The sequence below is a fragment of the Bos indicus genome, chromosome 1 (assembly GCF_029378745.1).
Source record: "Bos indicus isolate NIAB-ARS_2022 breed Sahiwal x Tharparkar chromosome 1, NIAB-ARS_B.indTharparkar_mat_pri_1.0, whole genome shotgun sequence".
In the NCBI taxonomy this organism is placed as follows: Eukaryota; Metazoa; Chordata; class Mammalia; order Artiodactyla; family Bovidae; genus Bos; species Bos indicus.
This window is the reverse complement of record NC_091760.1, coordinates 157,087,623-157,106,261: the sequence shown is the minus strand read 5'-3', so window position 1 is coordinate 157,106,261 and position 18,639 is coordinate 157,087,623. Positions and strand designations below refer to the sequence as shown.

The 18,639-nt window shown below is 45.1% G+C and overlaps 1 protein-coding gene across 2 annotated transcripts in view; it reads right to left on the bottom strand.

Moving 5' to 3' along the window:
- The window catches only part of KCNH8 (potassium voltage-gated channel subfamily H member 8), a 492,644-nt gene that overhangs the window by 47,644 nt on the left and 426,361 nt on the right, over positions 1-18,639 (bottom strand). For both annotated transcript variants that reach the window (XM_070797270.1, XM_070797274.1), the window contains exon 12: positions 3,507-3,545. In XM_070797270.1, the coding sequence (XP_070653371.1) occupies positions 3,507-3,545 (39 nt within the window). The remainder of the gene's footprint in view (positions 1-3,506; positions 3,546-18,639) is intronic.

The window sequence follows — 18,639 nt, the reverse complement described above, 5'->3', positions numbered from 1 at the left end:
TAAGCTGGTGGCCCTTGGCAGAGCAGCGGAAGAGTCTGTTTCCTGTTCCACCCCAGACGTGGCTTCCCTGCTCCAAAAGGTCCGTTCATTGCCCTGCCCCTCAGTGTCTTTTATACTTTCTTATCAGCAATTTCTAATAAAAATAAAATGAACAGTGAACATCTAAGAGCACTATTCAAATGTCATGAGCTGTCATGGTTATTACTTCACCTTAATAAACACTCGGTTCACTGGTGTGTGAATTTTACTGTAATAGTTATACCTATATATGTGTGTGTATGTATGTATATATGGGCTTCTCTGGTGACTCACCTGGTAAAGAGTCTGCTTGCAATGCAGGAGATGACCCAGTTTCGATCCCTGGATTGGGGAGATCCCCTGGAGAAGGACACGGCAAACCACTCCGATATTCTTGCCTTGGAGAATCCCAGGTGAATTTGCATCTATAGTGACTGACAGGCCCATTCAGTGGACGCCACAGCTTTTATAAGCAAAACGATCAGTTCACTTAGAAAGATTTTTTGTGTATTTTAATTTCATGGGTTAAAATTTCTTGAAGAAAGGGAAAGACTCATCTTTCCAACAAGATGCAAATATTTTAATTAATGCAATGCCATCAGTTCTTTATTCAACATGCCTAGTTGCTCAGTCTTGTCCAACTCTTTGAGACCCCATGGACTGTAGCCTGCCAGGCTCCTCTGGCCATGGAATTCTCCAGGCAAGAATACTGGAGTGGGTTGCAATTTTCTTCTCCAGGGGATCTTCCCGACCCAGGGATCAAACCCAAGTCTACCGCATTGCAGGCAGATTCTTTAGCATCTGAGCTATGAGGGAAGCCCCTTTATTCAATAGTCATGGTTTTGACTTTATTTTGTTTTTTCCCCCACAGCATTTTAAATTCTGTGCTTTTAACAAAAGGTGGACCCATGTGGAATTGCAGAGGAACATTTGCACACTAGTATTGTGGAAAAGAACAGTGAGGTCATCCAGCCAAAGACAGGACAGAGCAAACATCAAAATCGATGAGTGTATTCTCTAATCAGACTTCTGTTTACATTTGCACTGGCAATTTAATTATGCTTTTGTTTCAAGGAGGCTCCCTTGGCTCTAAAAGAATCTTCTGACTAGTAACCTATAAGATGCATGTACTCCTACAAGTTTGTTTAACTTTCATACTTCCATTTCGTCATGGAGATTTGGCACGCTGGACCAGTTGTTTAGATCCTACCTCTTGTGATCGGGGCAGCCAACACAATTTATAGCAAGAATTAATTTCTGGACCATCACTGCAGACAGTACCCAAATTTATTAAATTATTAAGCACCAGCCCCACAAGCGGCTTCTGCGCTGGAGGAGTACCAGTTACTTTCTTGGGCCATCCGTATAGAAACACCCTCTCTCTCGTGCTGCTGGGTTCATCTGTGTGTACATGGCCACAAAATTTAACCACAGATCTTTCTTTCCCTTCTCTTTGACCCGTTTCTTCATTTCCCTCTCATCTTTCTCACGAAAGCTCCCATGGGGCAATTCCCACAGTCAAAGGAATCTCTAAGTGAGCTCATGACATTTTGCTGGGATAGTCACTTCAAACTCAGGAATGAGTCAGTCAAACCTGTCTTGACTAAAAGGAAAGCAGAATAAAGTCTAGCAGTTGAATGCACACATTTTTGGTCACACAGTCCTAAAAGTCCTACTTACTAGCTACAACCTTGATCAAGTAATGTGACTGTTTAAAGCCTTGGTTTCCTCATCTGTAAACTGGCAAGAGGAAGTTAAACCCTTAGTGATATGCATTTTGCTGTGCTGTGCTCAGTTGCTGAGTTGTGTCTGACTCTTTGCGACCCCACGGACTGTAGCCCACCAGGCTCCTCTGTCCGTGGGATTTTCCAGGCAAGAGTACTGGAGTGGGGTGCCACTTCCTTCTCCAGTGAATGTGCTTAATTAAATGCTTGCCCTTGTGATGATGAGGATGATCATGAAGAAAATGGAAAAAATATTTACATTTGGGCAGGTCCTACAGATAGTATTGGGATGTTTTACATAATCTAGCCTTATTTCTTAAATAACTCTTAGCGATGCACCTTGCCCAAAGATCACTTTTTCCACATTCCCTTTCCACGTGGTTTAGGCATGAGGCCAAATTCTGGGATGATAGTGTTTAAGTGGACCAGTTATAAGGACTTTTTAGGAAGGCTCCTAGAAGAAGGGGAGCCCCCATCTTGCTCTTTTACATTTATTGAGTTTCTAGTCTGGAACACTGATGAAAGGAATGGCTCTCCAGCAGCCATCTGAGAGAATGAGGAGATCTTAAAGAAGGAAGGCGTGCGTGAAGGATCATGCAGCAAGAAGGAAATCTCTAGACCTGATTGACACTGTCATATTGCCCACCTCTGTCCTAATCCATGAGAGACAGACAAATATGTATTTTGTTAAAACCCCCGTTATTCTAGTGGCTTTGATACTGCAAATGAACAGAAAATACAGAATTTTTTTTTGAAAGTTAAGGGTGGTCTATTCTTGGAAGGGATGTTCATTTTTAGAGTGCTGTGGAGTGGTGAAGAATTCAAATTGGAAAATCCAAAAGAAGGCTAAATTTCTCTTGACAAGAAAGAGAATATGGAAAGGGCTGGCAGAAAAGAGGTACAGTAATGAGGAAAGGATGCCTGTTGAGGAGAGTTTACATGGAGGACAGTTTTCCTAGTTCCTGGGGAGGGATTTTGTAGAGAAGGGAGAGGAAAGACAATTAGTGCCAGAGAGAAACGTGGCTGATGGCACTGAGATGCTTTAAGAGTTTTAAAATGTTCCTCAATAGTAGCTCAGTTTGCTCCCCTCCTCCAACCATCTTCAGTCCGGTGCCAACATCTCTGTAACGTGTTCCGCAGCTGGATTTATTTGTGTGTCTCTGAGTGTGGGTGTGAAGTTGGGGGGCTCTGTTTCACGAAGAGAACAAGGCAAGAAAAGGAGCCATTTACAGGGAGAAGGCGATGGCACCCACTCCAGCGCTCTTGCCTAGAGAATCCCAGGGACGGGGGAGCCTGGCGGGCTGCCCTCCATGGGGTCGCACAGAGTCGGACACGACTGAAGCAACTTAGCAGCAGCAGCAGCACAGGGCTCCTGGCACAGGATGATTGGCAATAAAAGTCTAGGTTATAAATCTGACAAGCCACTGTTTGGGGGGAAGTTTTCCATGAAATTGGAAGGTTCTGAAAAGTTGAGACTGACCTACAAGCTCAATTCTACTAAGATGAACACTTCAGGACTTTGATATTTCGGGCAGGTTTTGCTGACAAACTGCTTTTTAACAATACCAATAAGGCCTTAAAAAGATTTATGAGTTTCCACCTTCCTGTTCCCAGACGCAGGGAAGTCAATTACCACATCTCTCACTGGGAAGTGTTTTAGGGGAAGTCAAAGGTGAATACGTAAAATCTTCAAGGGGGAAACAGATTTGTTGGAAATCCCACAAATTTTAGATAAATATTTTGCTCTTTGGCAAAAAGCCATACCTGTGAGACTGTCGATTTGTTTGATAATCTTGATATCACCTGAAAGAAGAAACAGACAGAAGTTGTAACCATCACTCACACCCGGGAGGCCAGCCCGCGCCCTGGGACCCTCTGCGGCTGTGTTTGCATCGGACGCACCCTCCTCAGGCAACGGAATAGAAGGAACTACAAGGGACCAAAAATCAATGCGCGGTTGGGGCTAAGTGTGGACAGCAAGATAAAAAAGGCCAAAAAACAAAACAAAACAAAACAAAACAAAACAAAACAACCAACTGCCACTTCTGAAGAGCCAGGAGCAAAAGCCGGGGTCAGAGAGAAAGCAGGGTCCTGGGCCTGCGCCCTGCACTCAGCCCACCACGGGTGGGCGGATCACCTGGGCTGCCTCTGGCTCAAGCCCTGGGCACAGTCCTTGCCCCACATAAGGACCAGCTTGCCCCCACCGTGGGGACTGAGCAAGCGAGGGGACCTGTGGTCCATTCTTGGTTCTCTCTGTGCAGCAGGGGCCCCGATGAAGACTTGCCTGAATTTCTTGTCTGGCCTTTTATCAATTTCTATTGATAAAGGAAGCCAGGAACCCTGGATGGTAACACGGGTGGTGTGGGCCTGGGTAAAACACACAGGCAGGGAAAAAAATGGCACTTCAGAGGTGATGGGGTGATTGGCCCACCCGTGTGGCCCAGCAGAGAGAAAACACCCCCTGAAAGGTGCTGGGAGCGTCTCCTGAGTCCGGAACAGGGAGCAGCAAATTTCCTGGCTGGCGTAGGGCACACCACTTACGGAAACCGCAGTCAAAGCGATGCGCTCAGTGGCTGCGTTTCCCAGCTGGGTGCTTTATTTGCTCTCCTGTCGTTCTCCATCTCCCTTATTCCTCTTCCTTGCCCTTTTGCTAAATTATCTTGTCTTCTATGATTCTGCTCTCTGGTTCTTGTGAAAACAGAAATCCGTGGAACCGTTTCTTACTTAATGTCATTTCTATCTCTTTATTCGCTTGCCCTTCTTACTTAAATACAGGTGGCTGATTCTTTATGTTCCCTTTATTGTACTCTGTGGACTAGGATTGGAGAAGGAAATGGCAGTCCACTCCAGGATTCTTGCCTGGAGAATCCCATGGACAGAGGAGCCTGGCAGGCTACAGTCCCTAGGGTCGCAGAGTCAGACACGACTGAAGTGACTTAGCATGTGGACTAGGATTAGGATCACTACAGATTCTAATTTTCAATTTAATTGACTTTAAGATCCAATTGATTGTAAAAAATTTTTAAAAATGCTGTCGATTGAATTGTGACATGCCATCAATTATGACAGATCCCAATTTCAGAGATGTTAAAATGGGAAACACAAATGTGAAACATAGATTCAGTTAAGCTCAAAACACGTCTTGCATAAAATCAAACTACATTACTGTGGAGGAATACATTAGAAAACAGGCACCTTGCATGAAGTACAAAGAAGCTCTGCAAATTATAATATATTTTGGAAATATGCTTCGGGTCTCATTGTTTTTTGCTTAGATATACTTCTCTCATTTTAAAGTGGTAATAGATGCTATGAATTAACATAACTGTATTCACATGAAAAAAACACGCACTCGGAAGTGATCTGCCCAGTAAGTGAGACGTATTTGCTAATTCCGCCACCTCCCTCACTGTGTTTTGTAGATGATTAGGGAGCTAGATCTGTTATTATTTACACACATGTCAGCATCATTATTGCTTTGCAAATATATGTTTCATCAATGTTTAATTTTATCAAAGCAGTCAACCCATTCTACATCTGTTTAGTTGCCTAAATATGCATTAATCAGTAGCATTGTAGACATAAGTTTTGCAAAAATTCCCTAAGCAGTGACAAATAAAACAGCTGAATAATTAAAAATGTGAAAAATAAAGCAAAATTACAGTGCTGTTGCTACTATGGTAGACATAATACTGTGTTTTTAGAAAAGCTTTTCAGTACAGTTTGGATGAGAGAAAGAGCATGCTAGGTGGATTCAGGAAGTCCAACATCTCCAGGTCAGAGACACTCTCTAAGGAATAAGAGAAAGGCACCGGCCTTAGCATCTTCTGATTTGAGTGTGACTCCCAACCCCCATGGTTTACTACTAGTATGGTTCCCTGGAATTGCTGAACCCCAAGACTTTTTCTCTATCAGTGCTTCTTGGACTTCTGTGTGCACACAGATCACCTAGAGATCTTGTTAAAATGCAGGTTCTGCCTCAGGAGGTCTGGGGTGGAGCCTGAGACTTTGCATTCTGATGAGTGCCCAGATAATATTGATGTTGCTCGCCCCTGGGACACACTTTGAGTAGTGAGATCTTATAACCAATGTCACTGTTATTATCATCCTGTGTGTGCATGCGTGCTAAGTTGCTTCAGTCGTGTCTGACTCTTTGCGACCCTATAGACCCTACAGCCTGCCAGGCTCCTGTGTCCATAGGATTCTCCAGGGAAGAATACTGGAGTGGGTTTCGACTTCCTTTCCAAGGGATCTTCCTAACCCAGGGATCAAACACACGTCTCTTATGTCTCCTGCACTGGCAGGCAGGCTCTTTACCACTAGCGCCACCTGGGAAGCCCTATTACCATCCTGCCAGCTATCAATTCCTCGAGTATTCACTGGCATCAGCACTCTGGCAAATGCTGCTCAGCCACATCACACCTATGTTCACTGCAAATCCTGTGAGGTCAGTGTTCGTTATATAGCCAGCACTACTGTGCTAGGCTCTCTGAATAAATCATTTCATTCACATATATTATTAATCACATGTATTTTAAAAAGAATGCTCTGATATATTCATTCTGTTGACTAATATCAATAAAAGTGAAAGTCGCTCAGTCATGTTCGATTCTTTGGGATGCCGTGCACTATACAGCCCATGGGATTCTCCAGGCCAGAATACTGGAGTGGGTAGCCTTTCCCTTCTCCATGGGATCTTCCCAACCCAGGGATCGAACCCAGGTCTCCTGTGTTGCAGCCAGCTTCTTTACCAGTTGAGCCACAAGGGAAGCCCAGGAATACTGGAGCGGATAGCCTATCCCTTCTCCAGTGGTCTTCCCAACTCAGGAATCAAACCCGGGTCTCCTGCATGGCAGGCAGATTCTTTACTAACTGAACTATCAGAGAAATCCTGACTAATATCAATACTTCATGCTAATTCAGATTACCATTAGTGTAGAGAATACTAGTTTAATGGAAACTCAGTATTTTAACTTGGAGAAGGAAATGACAACCACTCCAGTATTCTTGCCTGGTGAATTCCATGGACAAAGGAGCCTAGCAGGCTGTAGTCCATAGGGTTGCAAGGAGTTAGACACGACTGAGCGACTACCGTGCAGTGTTTTAAAGCTAGAAGTGGCCCTACAGAGTCTCAGCTATAATGGTTTATACACGTGTCAGACGATAGGATGCTTTGAGGAGGGTTCCTTAAAAAAACCAGGTTACAGAGACTCCAATCAGTCTCTTTCTATCAGTGGTGGGTGGGTGTGGGGCCCAGATCTCCAGGTCAGGTTTCAAACTAACGAGTTAGTCCAACTCCCTAATTAGAGATGAGGAGACAGAGGTCCAGAAACATGAAAACACTTGCCCAGTTCATGCAGCGAGTCAGCGGTGGAACCTTCCCACCAGAAGCCACGCCTCCTGATTCTTAGTGACCAGTCAGCGGTGGAACCTTCCCACCAGAAGCCACGCCTCCTGATTCTTAGTGACCAGTCAGCGGTGGAACTTCCCACCAGAAGCCACGCCTCCTGATTCTTAGTGACCAGTCAGCGGTGGAACCTTCCCACCAGAAGCCACGCCTCCTGATTCTTAGTGACCAGTCAGCGGTGGAACCTTCCCACCAGAAGCCATGCCTCCTGATTCTTAGTGACCAGTCAGTGGTGGAACCTTCCCACCAGAAGCCACGCCTCCTGATTCTTAGTGACCTTCCGCAGAACCAGGAGTTTTCTCAGGTACCTGCTCCAGCAGTTAACGCTGTTTCTCGGGCTGAAAGACCAAGTGTCTGACGAACCTCAGAATTTAATCTGGTTTGATGGTTGTCACAAAGTAGAGTCCCCCAAAACTCATGATGCTGAATTATCCAAGTGTTTTGTTAACCCTTGGAGTCACAGATCTTTTAGGAAACTGGTTGAATTCTAGGCGTTCTTTCTCCAGTGGGGGTGGAGGAGAGAAACACAGCTATGACCTTGGGATGAAAAATGTTTATTGATCCCATTTTCTTGTTCTGAACTAAAAGACACAACAGTTTTGAAAGTTTTGATGAAGGCAGCTATCCAATTTTGAGTCACTCCCACATGAGTTTTTATACCTTTTAGACAATGAGAACTGTTGGTGCTCTCTAGTGGGGGTAATTATGGGGGGGAAAAGACCAAGGTGATGGAGGTTGGGAAGACAAAAGGAAGTAAGTCAGATTCAAGACAAGGAAACAGAGCTGTGGCAGTAAAGTTGTGAGCGAGCTCAGGAAGGCTCCCGTCCTTGGGCTGTGCCCTTCAGTCCAGCCGAAGGGACGGTGGAGGGTGGAGGACGCGCAGTGAGAGCAGAGGACGGAGCCCCGGCCTCCCGCGAGGCTTCAGACAGAAGGAAGGTTCGTCCGTGCCCCCTTTCTTGATTCCGCATATAAGTGAGATTGGGACTGAAGAGGAGATGGCTGGATGGCGTCACCGCCTCGATGGGTCTGAGTAAACTCCGGGAGCTGGTGATGGACAGGGAGGCCTGGCATGCTGCGATTCATGGGGTCGCAAAGAGTCGGACACGACCGAGCGACTGAACTGAACCAAACTGAACTGATAGGCGAAAAGGAACTGAAAAAAGAGTCAATACGTGTTTATGTATAACTGATTCACTTTTCTGTACACTGAAGCTAACAACACCGTGAAACAACTATACTCCAAGAAAAGTAAATTTAAAAAAGAAGTAAGGCTTCATAACCTTGAAGACTGTGTAAGAAACTTTCTCAGCTTTGGTAGACAGGTTTTCAAAGATTCTTCTCTTTTTTCCCCAGTCCTATCCACCTAAATTACTCTGTGAGTAATCTGGAAGCGCACAGTGTAAGTCACAGAGTAATCTGTGAGTCCAGCGGGAGCTGGGAGCCTGCAATGCTACGCTGCAAAAATACTGCTCACTGTCATGGAGGACCGGAAGGGGAAAAACGGCCTCTTAGTCTTCAGAAGATTCTCTACAAAAAAAGGCAAACAAATTCACAATTTTTAAAACTGTGTTAAAAAGGCCCCAAGTTCTACTATTGAGATTGAAATGCAAACGGAAATCAAATATACTACAATTAATAGTAATTTTAGATGTGGCACGCACCTTTGCATCCCTTAATGCTGCCTCTTTTATTGAATGAAGACACTTTAATAAGGGCTTTCATAGGTTCATACCTGATCTTGGCCATTCAACTCACGTTTTAAGTTCTAAAATTTTCTAATAGCAAATCTTCCTCATGTTAGGATTTTTATGAATTCTTGTGGTTGGGAAGGGAGTGCTTTGATTTCTTTCGTCTCTCCCCCATCCACTAAAATCCTGTTTTGCTCTGACAATGGAGCTGTGACGGTGAGGTGTGGGGCCCTGCCTTTCGCAGGGGCTACAGGGCACCACCAGGAGGGACACGCGGGATGAGGCATTATCAGTGACGTCTCCCTTCCCTCCAGCGCTTCTCAAGGGGGTGTGCCACGGAGAGACTGACCACAACGGGACAAGAAGGAAGCATCTGCTGGTGAGCCCAGCACCCAGACCCAGCGCTCCAAAGGGCAGCCCAAGGGAGGCAGGACATCCATCCCATCGTCTGCCTGCTCTGCACGTAGGATGGATAGGCCCCTGTGTGGCCTGCAAATGTCGTCTCAACTACGGGCTCTCATAAGCCCCAAAGCAGCTAACTGCTTAATGAGGAAATGAGATGTGAATTACAAGGCCCTCTCTTCAACTGACTCGTGATATTGTTTGTTACTAACGCCACACTGATCAAGTCACAGGGTAGATGGAAGGAGCATACTCCCCCATTCAGAAAAGGGGGTTACCACAGCATTTGTCTCCTTTACTGAAGAGCAATGCTAACCAGCACTGGTGATTGGGATAAATAAAAGACGAATGAAGGATACTCACAAACAGCCCTATAGTTCACATAGTTAAGAAGTCCACTCTGACAAAGCCATGAATAACTGTCAAACCAACAGGTCTCATTTTTGACCTGCTGCTTTCTCTGGCAGGCTGAGTGGAGGTGCCACAAGCAGTGAGCAGCACCGGCGGGTGGCAGATACCAGGAACTAGAAACCTCCAGAGAAGGAGGAGGCTTTGGATGTGGGAGTGCTCATTTTCAGCTCAGCTCATCTGAGTGCTCACCACCATCTAATCTAAAGAGATATTTGAGGCTGGTCTGAAACTCAAGTGGGTAATGCAGTTTCTGTTATGTTTTCTTTGCTTTTTATCTAACTTTGGAATAGAAATGAGATTTTAATGAAAAGACTAGTAATTTTGACATTTCCTAATTTCACCGGGAACCTTGAGGTCAAGACAGACTATTAAAACTCGGAGGAGTAGTCTCTTCCCCTGTAACCACTATCACTTCTGGTGCAGGATGCCCAAGTCAAGGAATCCAGCCCCTTACTGGTGGCTAGACTAGGGAATCGTTGCCTGAACCTGCGGTGTAGGAAGCACCACAAAAACTCTTCACTGATATAAATTACGGTGAAAGGTCTGTATGTGGGGAACGGGACCCATTTAGGGGGTCCTACAGCAAAGCAGTCAAGAGCTGGAATCACCACAGTCTTGTCACTTATTAGCTACACATCCCCGGGAAGCAGGAGATACAACAGGCAAAGCTGAGGTAACAAATAACGGACTAGATTTCAGTGGCTTAACAGAAAGGAATTTTGTACCTCATTCTTCCTCTCAAAAAGGATGATGAAAACTAAAGCTGTTTTGAGAATGTGTAAAGTTAACAAGCCTTGGAGGCCCAGCTGGCCGCATCTGACATAGTATCGCCTTGAAGAGAGATGTAGTACAGCAATCAAAAGCAACTAAAAAATAATTCTGATCTGTTTGTCCGTATCGTTCAAGATCCTTAGAGGCAACGCAGTGATGAACTGCAGTGAGGTCTCTGTAGAGTGGCCCTCCTTGTCCGTTCCCTTCATGATCACAGTGGTGCTCTCCAAGTTCCCTCACTGAGACTCTTCCTGCATCTCTCCTGTTCACTTCTGCTTCCTTCTGGCCATCACGTCCAGCGTTCTTCCAGAGGGGGCCCCTTTCTTCTGTCTCCAGGAAACCTGCTGGGCTTCCCAGTGGTGAAGTGGTAAAGAATCTGCCTGCAACTCAGGAGATGCCAGATCTGAGGGTGAGTCCCTGGGTTGGGAAGATCCCCTAAGAGAAGGGAATGGCAACCCACTCCAGTACTCTTGCCTGGGTTATCCCATGGACAGAGGAGCCTGGCGGGCTACAGTCCATGGGATCACAAAGAATCAAACATGATTGAGTGACCAAGCACGGGATGTGTACATATCTTATCACTGCAATTTAATGATCCACAAAGAATCCTTACCTATTGGTGCATTTGGTAAGTAGAACTGGACATGGAAAAAGAGACTGGTTCCAAATAGGAAAAGGAGTACGTCAAGGCTGCATACTGTCACCCTGCTTATTTAACTTCTATGCAGAGTACATCATGAGAAATGCTGGGCTGGAAGAAGCACAAGCTGGAATTAAGATTGCTGGGAGAAATATCAATAACCTCAGATATGAAGATGACACCACCCTTATGGCAGAAAGTGAAGAGGAACTAAAAAGCCTCTTGATGAAGGTGAAAGAGGAGAGTGAAAAAGTTGGCTTAAAACTCAACATTCAGAAAACGAAGATCATGGCATCTGGTCCCATCACTTCATGGGAAATAGATGGGTAAACAGTGGAAACAGTGTCAGACTTTATTTTTTTGGGCTCCAAAATCACTGCAGATGGTGACTGCAGCCATAAAATTAAAAGACATTTACTCCTTGGAAGGAAAATTATGACCAACCTAGATAGCATATTGAAAAGCAGAGACATTACTTTGCCAACAAAGGTCTGTCTAGTCAAGGCTATGGTTTTTCCAGTGGTCATGTATAGATGTGAGAGTTGGACTGTGAAGAAAGCTGAGCACTGAAGAATTGATGCTTTTGAACTGTGGTGTTGGAGAAGACTCTTGAGAGTCCCTTGGACTGCAAGGAGATCCAACCAGTCCATTCTGAAGGAGATCAGCCCTGAGATTTTTTTGGAAGGAATGATGCTAAAGCTGAAACTCCAGTACTTTGGCCAGGTCATGCAGAGTTGACTCATTGGAAAAGTCTCTAAAGCTGGGAGGGATTGGGGCAGGAGGAGAAGGGGACGACAGAGGATGAGGTGGCTGGATGGCATCACTGACTCGATGGACGTGAGTCTGAGTGAACTCCCGGAGTTGGTGATGGACAGGGAGGCCTGGTGTGCTGTGATTCATGGGGTCGCAAAGAGTCAGACACGACTGAGCGACTGAACTGAACTGAACTGGCATAAAGCTAATTCCTGTTAATAAGTGGTAATATATTATTATTGATACATTGGTTATGAAGAACATTTTCTTTTAATTGAGGTAATAAGAAATAGGGCATTATTATCTAGACGATGCAGAGTTAAACATTGAACAGATGGGTCTGTCCAACTTAAACACTAATGTATATATATAAAGACTTCTTAATAAGGAGGCTGCTAGACTTAAACACGAACACCTCCGACTTGCTCTCCTGTATTAATAGAAGAGCTGTCATCCCATGTACAAAAATACACTGTTCTTTGTACGGTACTGGATTGAACACTTTATAAGAAGTAATAGCTTGACATTCTATTCTTTTCTCTCTCAATCTCTTTATCTGCTTCACTTAAGTAAAATGAGGCACTTTCAAATTGCCCACAAGTATGAATATAGTCAGTAAGATACTGAAGTGTGTACAAATTAAGTTGAGCACAATTTTAACTTCTTTGAATTCAAATATGTGAATTACCTTTGGAATTAAAAACAAAAGATATCCCTTAACACTTACGTAAAAAGGATTCTTTTGGTATGTAGTTCATATTATCCTAGAATGAAAAAGAAAGGAAATACACACAATTGTGTGAAGAAAACTAACTAGAAATCTCTCAGCAATGACACACGTCTTTAAAGATTTCAGGTGTAAGGAGGTATGCATCAAATCGATGATTTGGGAGTTCGGCAGGCTAATCAATGCTAGAAGACTTTACACAGCTTAAACTCATTATGTGGAGCTGAGATTCCAGGCCCCCCAGTGACCAGCTCCTGATTAGGGTACAATGGCTCCTGGTTAGCCTGTAAAACCAGCTACTATGCAATTGTAAGGAAACACAATAGCTGGTTTCAGAAGACTTTCAGGATACATGCTGGGTACTCCGGTTCCAAACCAGGTCGGTGAACAAAGGTGCTCAATTTGAAGTGAGAATTTTTGCATCACAACTCTCAGTGGCACTTTTAAAGTTAATAGGAAATGCCTGGTTTGCTACCTAGGAAGCCCACTGCCAATTACACACTGAGAAGCTGAAGACGGTGTTAGAACTGCAAACTGAAATGAGGTACTTTGTAGATTTGAACTATGGTAGGTACCTCAGATAGTCTCACTCAGCTACAGAAAATAAGAACAGGCCTATCTAGCAAGTCGTGGAAGCTCAGTCAATAAAACATCCGCCTGAAATGCAGGAGAATGGGGTTCAGTCCCTGGGTTGGGAAGATCCCCTGGAGAAGGAAACGGCAACCCACTCCATCAGTCTTGCCTGGAAAATCCCATGGACAGAGGAGCCAGGCAGGCTACAGTCCATGGGGTTGCGTGGGTCGGAGACAACTTAGGGATTAAACCACCACCATATAGGAAGGAGCACAGTACTGGGATCATAGGCAGCTTCTACATGACCAAATGCACACACTTGTTTGGAGTTCATATTTTTAATGAAATAAATCTTTGAAACTCAAGCAAGATGAATATCATTCATCACAGCATTCACACTTTTAGCAAATACTCAATAACAGGGCTTCCCTCATAGCTCAGTTGGTAAAGAATCTGCTTGCAATGCAGGAGACTCCGGTTAGACTCTTGGGTTGGGAAGATCCCCTGGAGAAGGGAGAGGCTACCCACTCCAGTGTTCTTAGGCCTCTCCTGTGGCTCAGCTGGCAAAGAAATTGCCCGCAATGCGGAAGACCTGGGTTCAGTCCCTGGGTTGGGAAGAGCCCCTGGAGAAGGGAAAGGCTACCCACCCCAGTGTTCTGGCCTAGAGAATTCCATAGACTGTATAGTCCATGGGGTCGCAAAGAGTTGGACATGACTGAGAGACTTTTGCTTTCACTTTCAATAACTTCTAGGTGAGGAAAAAAGTCTCACAGTTAGGAGATATGAGGCCAAGCTTCTAAAGTCAGGGTTTTCCTCCTACACTGTTGAAGGGGATGTAAACTGGTGCAGCCATTATGGAGAACAGTATGGAGGGTCCTTAAAAATCTAACAATAGAGTCACCATATAATCCCACTCCTTGGCATACATCCAGAGAAAACCGTGATTCCAGAAGATACACGCACTCCAATGCTCACCACAGCACTGTTCACAATAGCCAAGACACGGAGGCAAGGCAAATGTCCATCAACAGAGGGACAAAGAATGGATGCACAACAGAATGGATACAACGTGGAGCGTGCATACAGTGGAATGTCACTCGGCCGTTAAAATGAACGGGTTAGTGCCATCTGCACAGCACGGATTCACCTGGGATTGCAATACCGAGAGGAGTAAGTCAGACAAACACGAGTATCCTGTGACATAGTTTATACGTGGAATCTAGAAAATGGTACAAATGAATTCATTTACAAAACAGAAGTAGAGGCACAGGAAGCAAATGTATGGTAACCAGAAGACTGAGGTAGGAGACAAAAGCTGGAAGGCTGGGATTGACATACACATGCTGCTGCTGCTGCTGCTAAGTCACTCAGTCGTGTCTGACTCTGTGCGACCCCATAGACAGCAGCCCACCAGGCTCCCCCGTCCCTGGGATTCTCCAGGCAAGAACTCTGGAGTGGGTTGCCATTTCCTTCTCCCGTGCATGAAAGTGAAAAGGGAAAGTGAAGTCGCTCAGTCGTGTCTGACTCTCAGCGACCCCATGGACTGCGGCCCACCAGGCTCCTCCGTCCATGGGGTTTTCCAGGCGAGAGGACTGGAGTGGGTGCCATCGCCTTCTCCGCATACAGACTACTATACACAAAACAGGTGCCTAACAGAACCTGCTGACTAACGGGGAAGCCCGCTCAGCTCTGTGATGGCCTGTGTGGGAGAAGAGTCTGAACCAGTGGATGCGTGTCTCTGTGTAACGGATTCACTTTGCCGTGCAGCAGAAACTAACACAGATTGTCAATCAAGTCACTCTAACAGAATTAATTTAAAAGTTAGGGTTTTGTTTTACAAAGGTGATGTGTGGAGCAAAAAAGGAAAGGTATGTTGACTAATTGCATATAGACTGAAAGCAACTCCTCCTGAGAGTTCACAATGGAATTCCAAGTCACTGAAATTAAAAACAAATGTATCGCAGTTTTGATCCCCTGGTGGTGCTCCAGAAGTTCCGAGGTCAAAAATTGTCATTGATAAAATATACCTGATCATATTTTAAAAACATGCCATTTCCTTCTCTTTGTCTCTTTTCTAATAATGTTCTCACCCAAAGCATGCTTCCTTTAGTGAAAGTCACTCAGCCGTGTCCGACTCCTTGTGACATCATGGACTATACAGTCCGCAGAATTCTCCAGGCCAGTACTGGAGTGGGTAACCGTTCCCTTCTCCAGGGATCTTCCTGACCCAGGGACTGAACCCAGGTCTCCCACATTGCAGGTGGATTCTTTACCAGCTGAGCCACAAGAGAAGCCCAAGAATTCTGGAGTGGGTAGCCTATACCTTCTCCAGCGGATCTTCCTGACCCAGAAATCAAATCAGAGTCTCCTGCATTGCAGGCGGATTCTTTACCATCTGAGCCACCAGGGGAGCCGTATATGTTTTTAGCGTGATCACATGGCAACCTAGTCACAAAATGGCCATTTCTACTTTGGGGGAAACCACAGAGATATCCGCTGAGGAAGGCTCTTCATAAAAACGTGAACAGTGAGTAAGGCAGATCCATTTAAAATGGGCAGAACTTCTTACAGTGAGTCTTTCTGAATTTACAGAACTATGGAACTCCATTACTTACAGATCCATACAAACCATTGTTTTAGTTATGGAGAGGAAATGCATAGACTGCTGTTCAGAATACATTTTTTTCCAAGTTTTAAGGCAATTATTTCGATGATTGCATAATATGCACAAGTGAGCCAATGGGAAGGAAGATGCTTTCACAACTATTTACACAGATCTGTGCAAACCAGTCCTGGCCTACCCCTTTCCCATCTGCTGTGTCCAACTGTGCTTGCCAGGTTGCTTCTCTGGGGGTTGAAAGAAATTAGAAAGGCTGGGTAACTGAAGGAGCAATTCTGGCCTTAGTTGGACTGTGAGGGCACACCACGTTTAGGGGAGAAAGATGCTTCCAAAACAATTCATCTGGAGCCTCACAGAGGAAGCCACTCAACCGTCAGGAGGTCTCACTTCTCCTCAGCACTGGCTGTAAATAATTGCTATTGAGATTTCTCTTACTCCTCCCTTTCTGTTAATTCACTCACAATTTCTAAAGGACTATTTGTTTTACTTGGGGAGGTTCCATTAAAGTGACTCTGTGGGAAATTATTTAGAAAAACTGAGAAAATACTTCAAGGTCTGTCACCTACAAACTGGCACACACCATCTACCGCTACAGGGCTTCCCAGATGGCTCGGTGGGTAAAGAGTCTGCCTGCTGTGCCAGAGACACAGGAAACACGAGTTCAACCTCTGGGTCAGGAAGATGCCCTAGAGGAGGAAATGGCAACTCACTTCAGTATTCTTGCCTGGAGAATCCCAAGGACAGAAGAGCCTGGTGGGCTACAGTTCATGGGGTCACAAAGAGTCGGACACAACTGAGTGTCTAAGCACACACATACACATCCACGGCTACAAGAATTAAATCATGTGCTGCTACAGCCGCTGACCTTCAACAGCCTCTGAAAGGTGTTCAGGATGGAGACTAGGAATGAGGTACTCTGTGCTCTGGAAAAACTGGCAGAACAGACTGCAGATGGTTAGATAATTTCAGGAGATTTTATGAGCTTAGTTCTTGCATCTCCTTGCATCTAGAAAAGCACTGAAATCCTTCATGGTGATGACCATTCCTTATGACTAATAAAAGCCTCATGAGACCAGCAGAAACCTTCTGGAAAAATATGTGCTTGATTGCATGTACTCCCTCTTCACCAAAATCACATGCACACTGACCTTCCCTCCCTGCCTCTTGGAGCAGTTTCTCAGGGCCATCTGAGATGCTGTCTCCCAGGCTATAGTCCTCATTTTCCCCCAAATAAGAGTTAAGTCACAGCTCTCACACTGTGCATTTTTTTTTCAGTCAACAGTTACGAATACCCTTCAACTTATCAATGGGCTTGGTAGATTCATATTTTTACAGGCCAGGCTTCCTTAGAATGACAGACACTCACATACCAGAAAGCTGCCTTCCCTTTCCACTCCTCATATCTTCCTCAAATACTAAGCAATGCCACGTGTGCCAATTCCGTCTTTTCTAAGAACAAATTCTGATTTAAAGGCACAATAACCCGGTGTATGAGACAGCAAAAGAGACACTGATGTATAGAACAGTCTTATGGACTCTGTGGGAGAGGGAGAGGGTGGGAAGATTTGGGAGAGTGGCATTGAAACATGTAAAATATCATGTAGGAAACGAGTTGCCAGTCCAGGTTCGATGCACGATGCTGGATGCTTGGGGCTGGTGCACTGGGACGGCCCAGAGGGATGGTATGGGGAGGGAGGAGGGAAGAGGGTTCGGGATGGGGAACACATGTATACCTGTGGCGGATTCATTTTGATATTTGGCAAAACTAATACAATTATGTAAAGTTTAAAAATAAAATAAAATTAGAAAAAAAAAATAAAGGCACAATAAAAGCACTGTAGTAAAATAAAGCAAACAGAGAACTGAAGCAAAAATTAGTTTGGCTGCAACCCTTTCTCAGTGTTTGAAAGCTTTCTTAAACTGGAGTTTAAAAATAGCAGGGAAATAGCGGTAGAAGGTCCTGAGGCTCAGATGCGTGGGTCGCTCACCAGCTGTGTCCTCGGGCGCACAGCTTGATGAGGGTCCCAGACTGCTGGCACTTGGGCCCACTCGTCTGACTGGCTGTGCCGGGGCAGGGGAGCAGAGATCTAGGCTGTTTCTAGATCTGGCCCCTGAGTGGTACAGAGAAAGCCTCCACATTCTCTTGGTCTCAACGGATTGGTGGGTGAGGTGCCAAGCCTCCAGTGGAGGACTGTGAGCTCCAGAGGATGGTGAGGCCTCACGGCTGGTGGAGGAAGAGGAAGCCTGGGCCCCCAAGTCAGCCTGTGTGAAGCCACCGTCTGCCTACCGCCTGTACCTTATGATATGAACGAAACATGCCTCATATGTCTTATTTTATGGACCGTATCAGACCACAGAGACGTGGAGCTTTTTGTTACAGCCTTTAGCCTGACTGAACTGATGCAATTTCTTGAGAGTATCCAGGTGAAGCGCCGGAGGAGCACTGGAGGACAGCACCTACTTCTGGGCGCGTGACTCATGGGGGTGCTGACTCTGATCTACCATCCACTGCTCTTTTTCACAGAAGCCTGTCTGGCATTTTGGGTATTTTCCCATATATGAGGCTAATGTTTTGTACCATAAAGAAAAAAATGGGTGACTAATAACCTCAAAGAAAAAATGTAAACTGTATATCCTAGAATATAAATATGCTTCGTTAGCACTAGTCAGATTTGGGGCTATTTCTGAAAGCTGGCAGAATGCAGGGACACAGATCGGTCACCATATGCTCTGCTTAATCTTCAGGGTGGAAAATATAAGTGGGATTACCACATCACTAAAAGCTTAGCATCTTGCAGATGTTCACCTTGGAATTTTCCTTAATCATTTTCCTCAATGACATGAAAACCAAATCCTTTAAGTCCCAATTCATTTGACAGAAATGCTTCTCCTTGGGCCCCTCCAC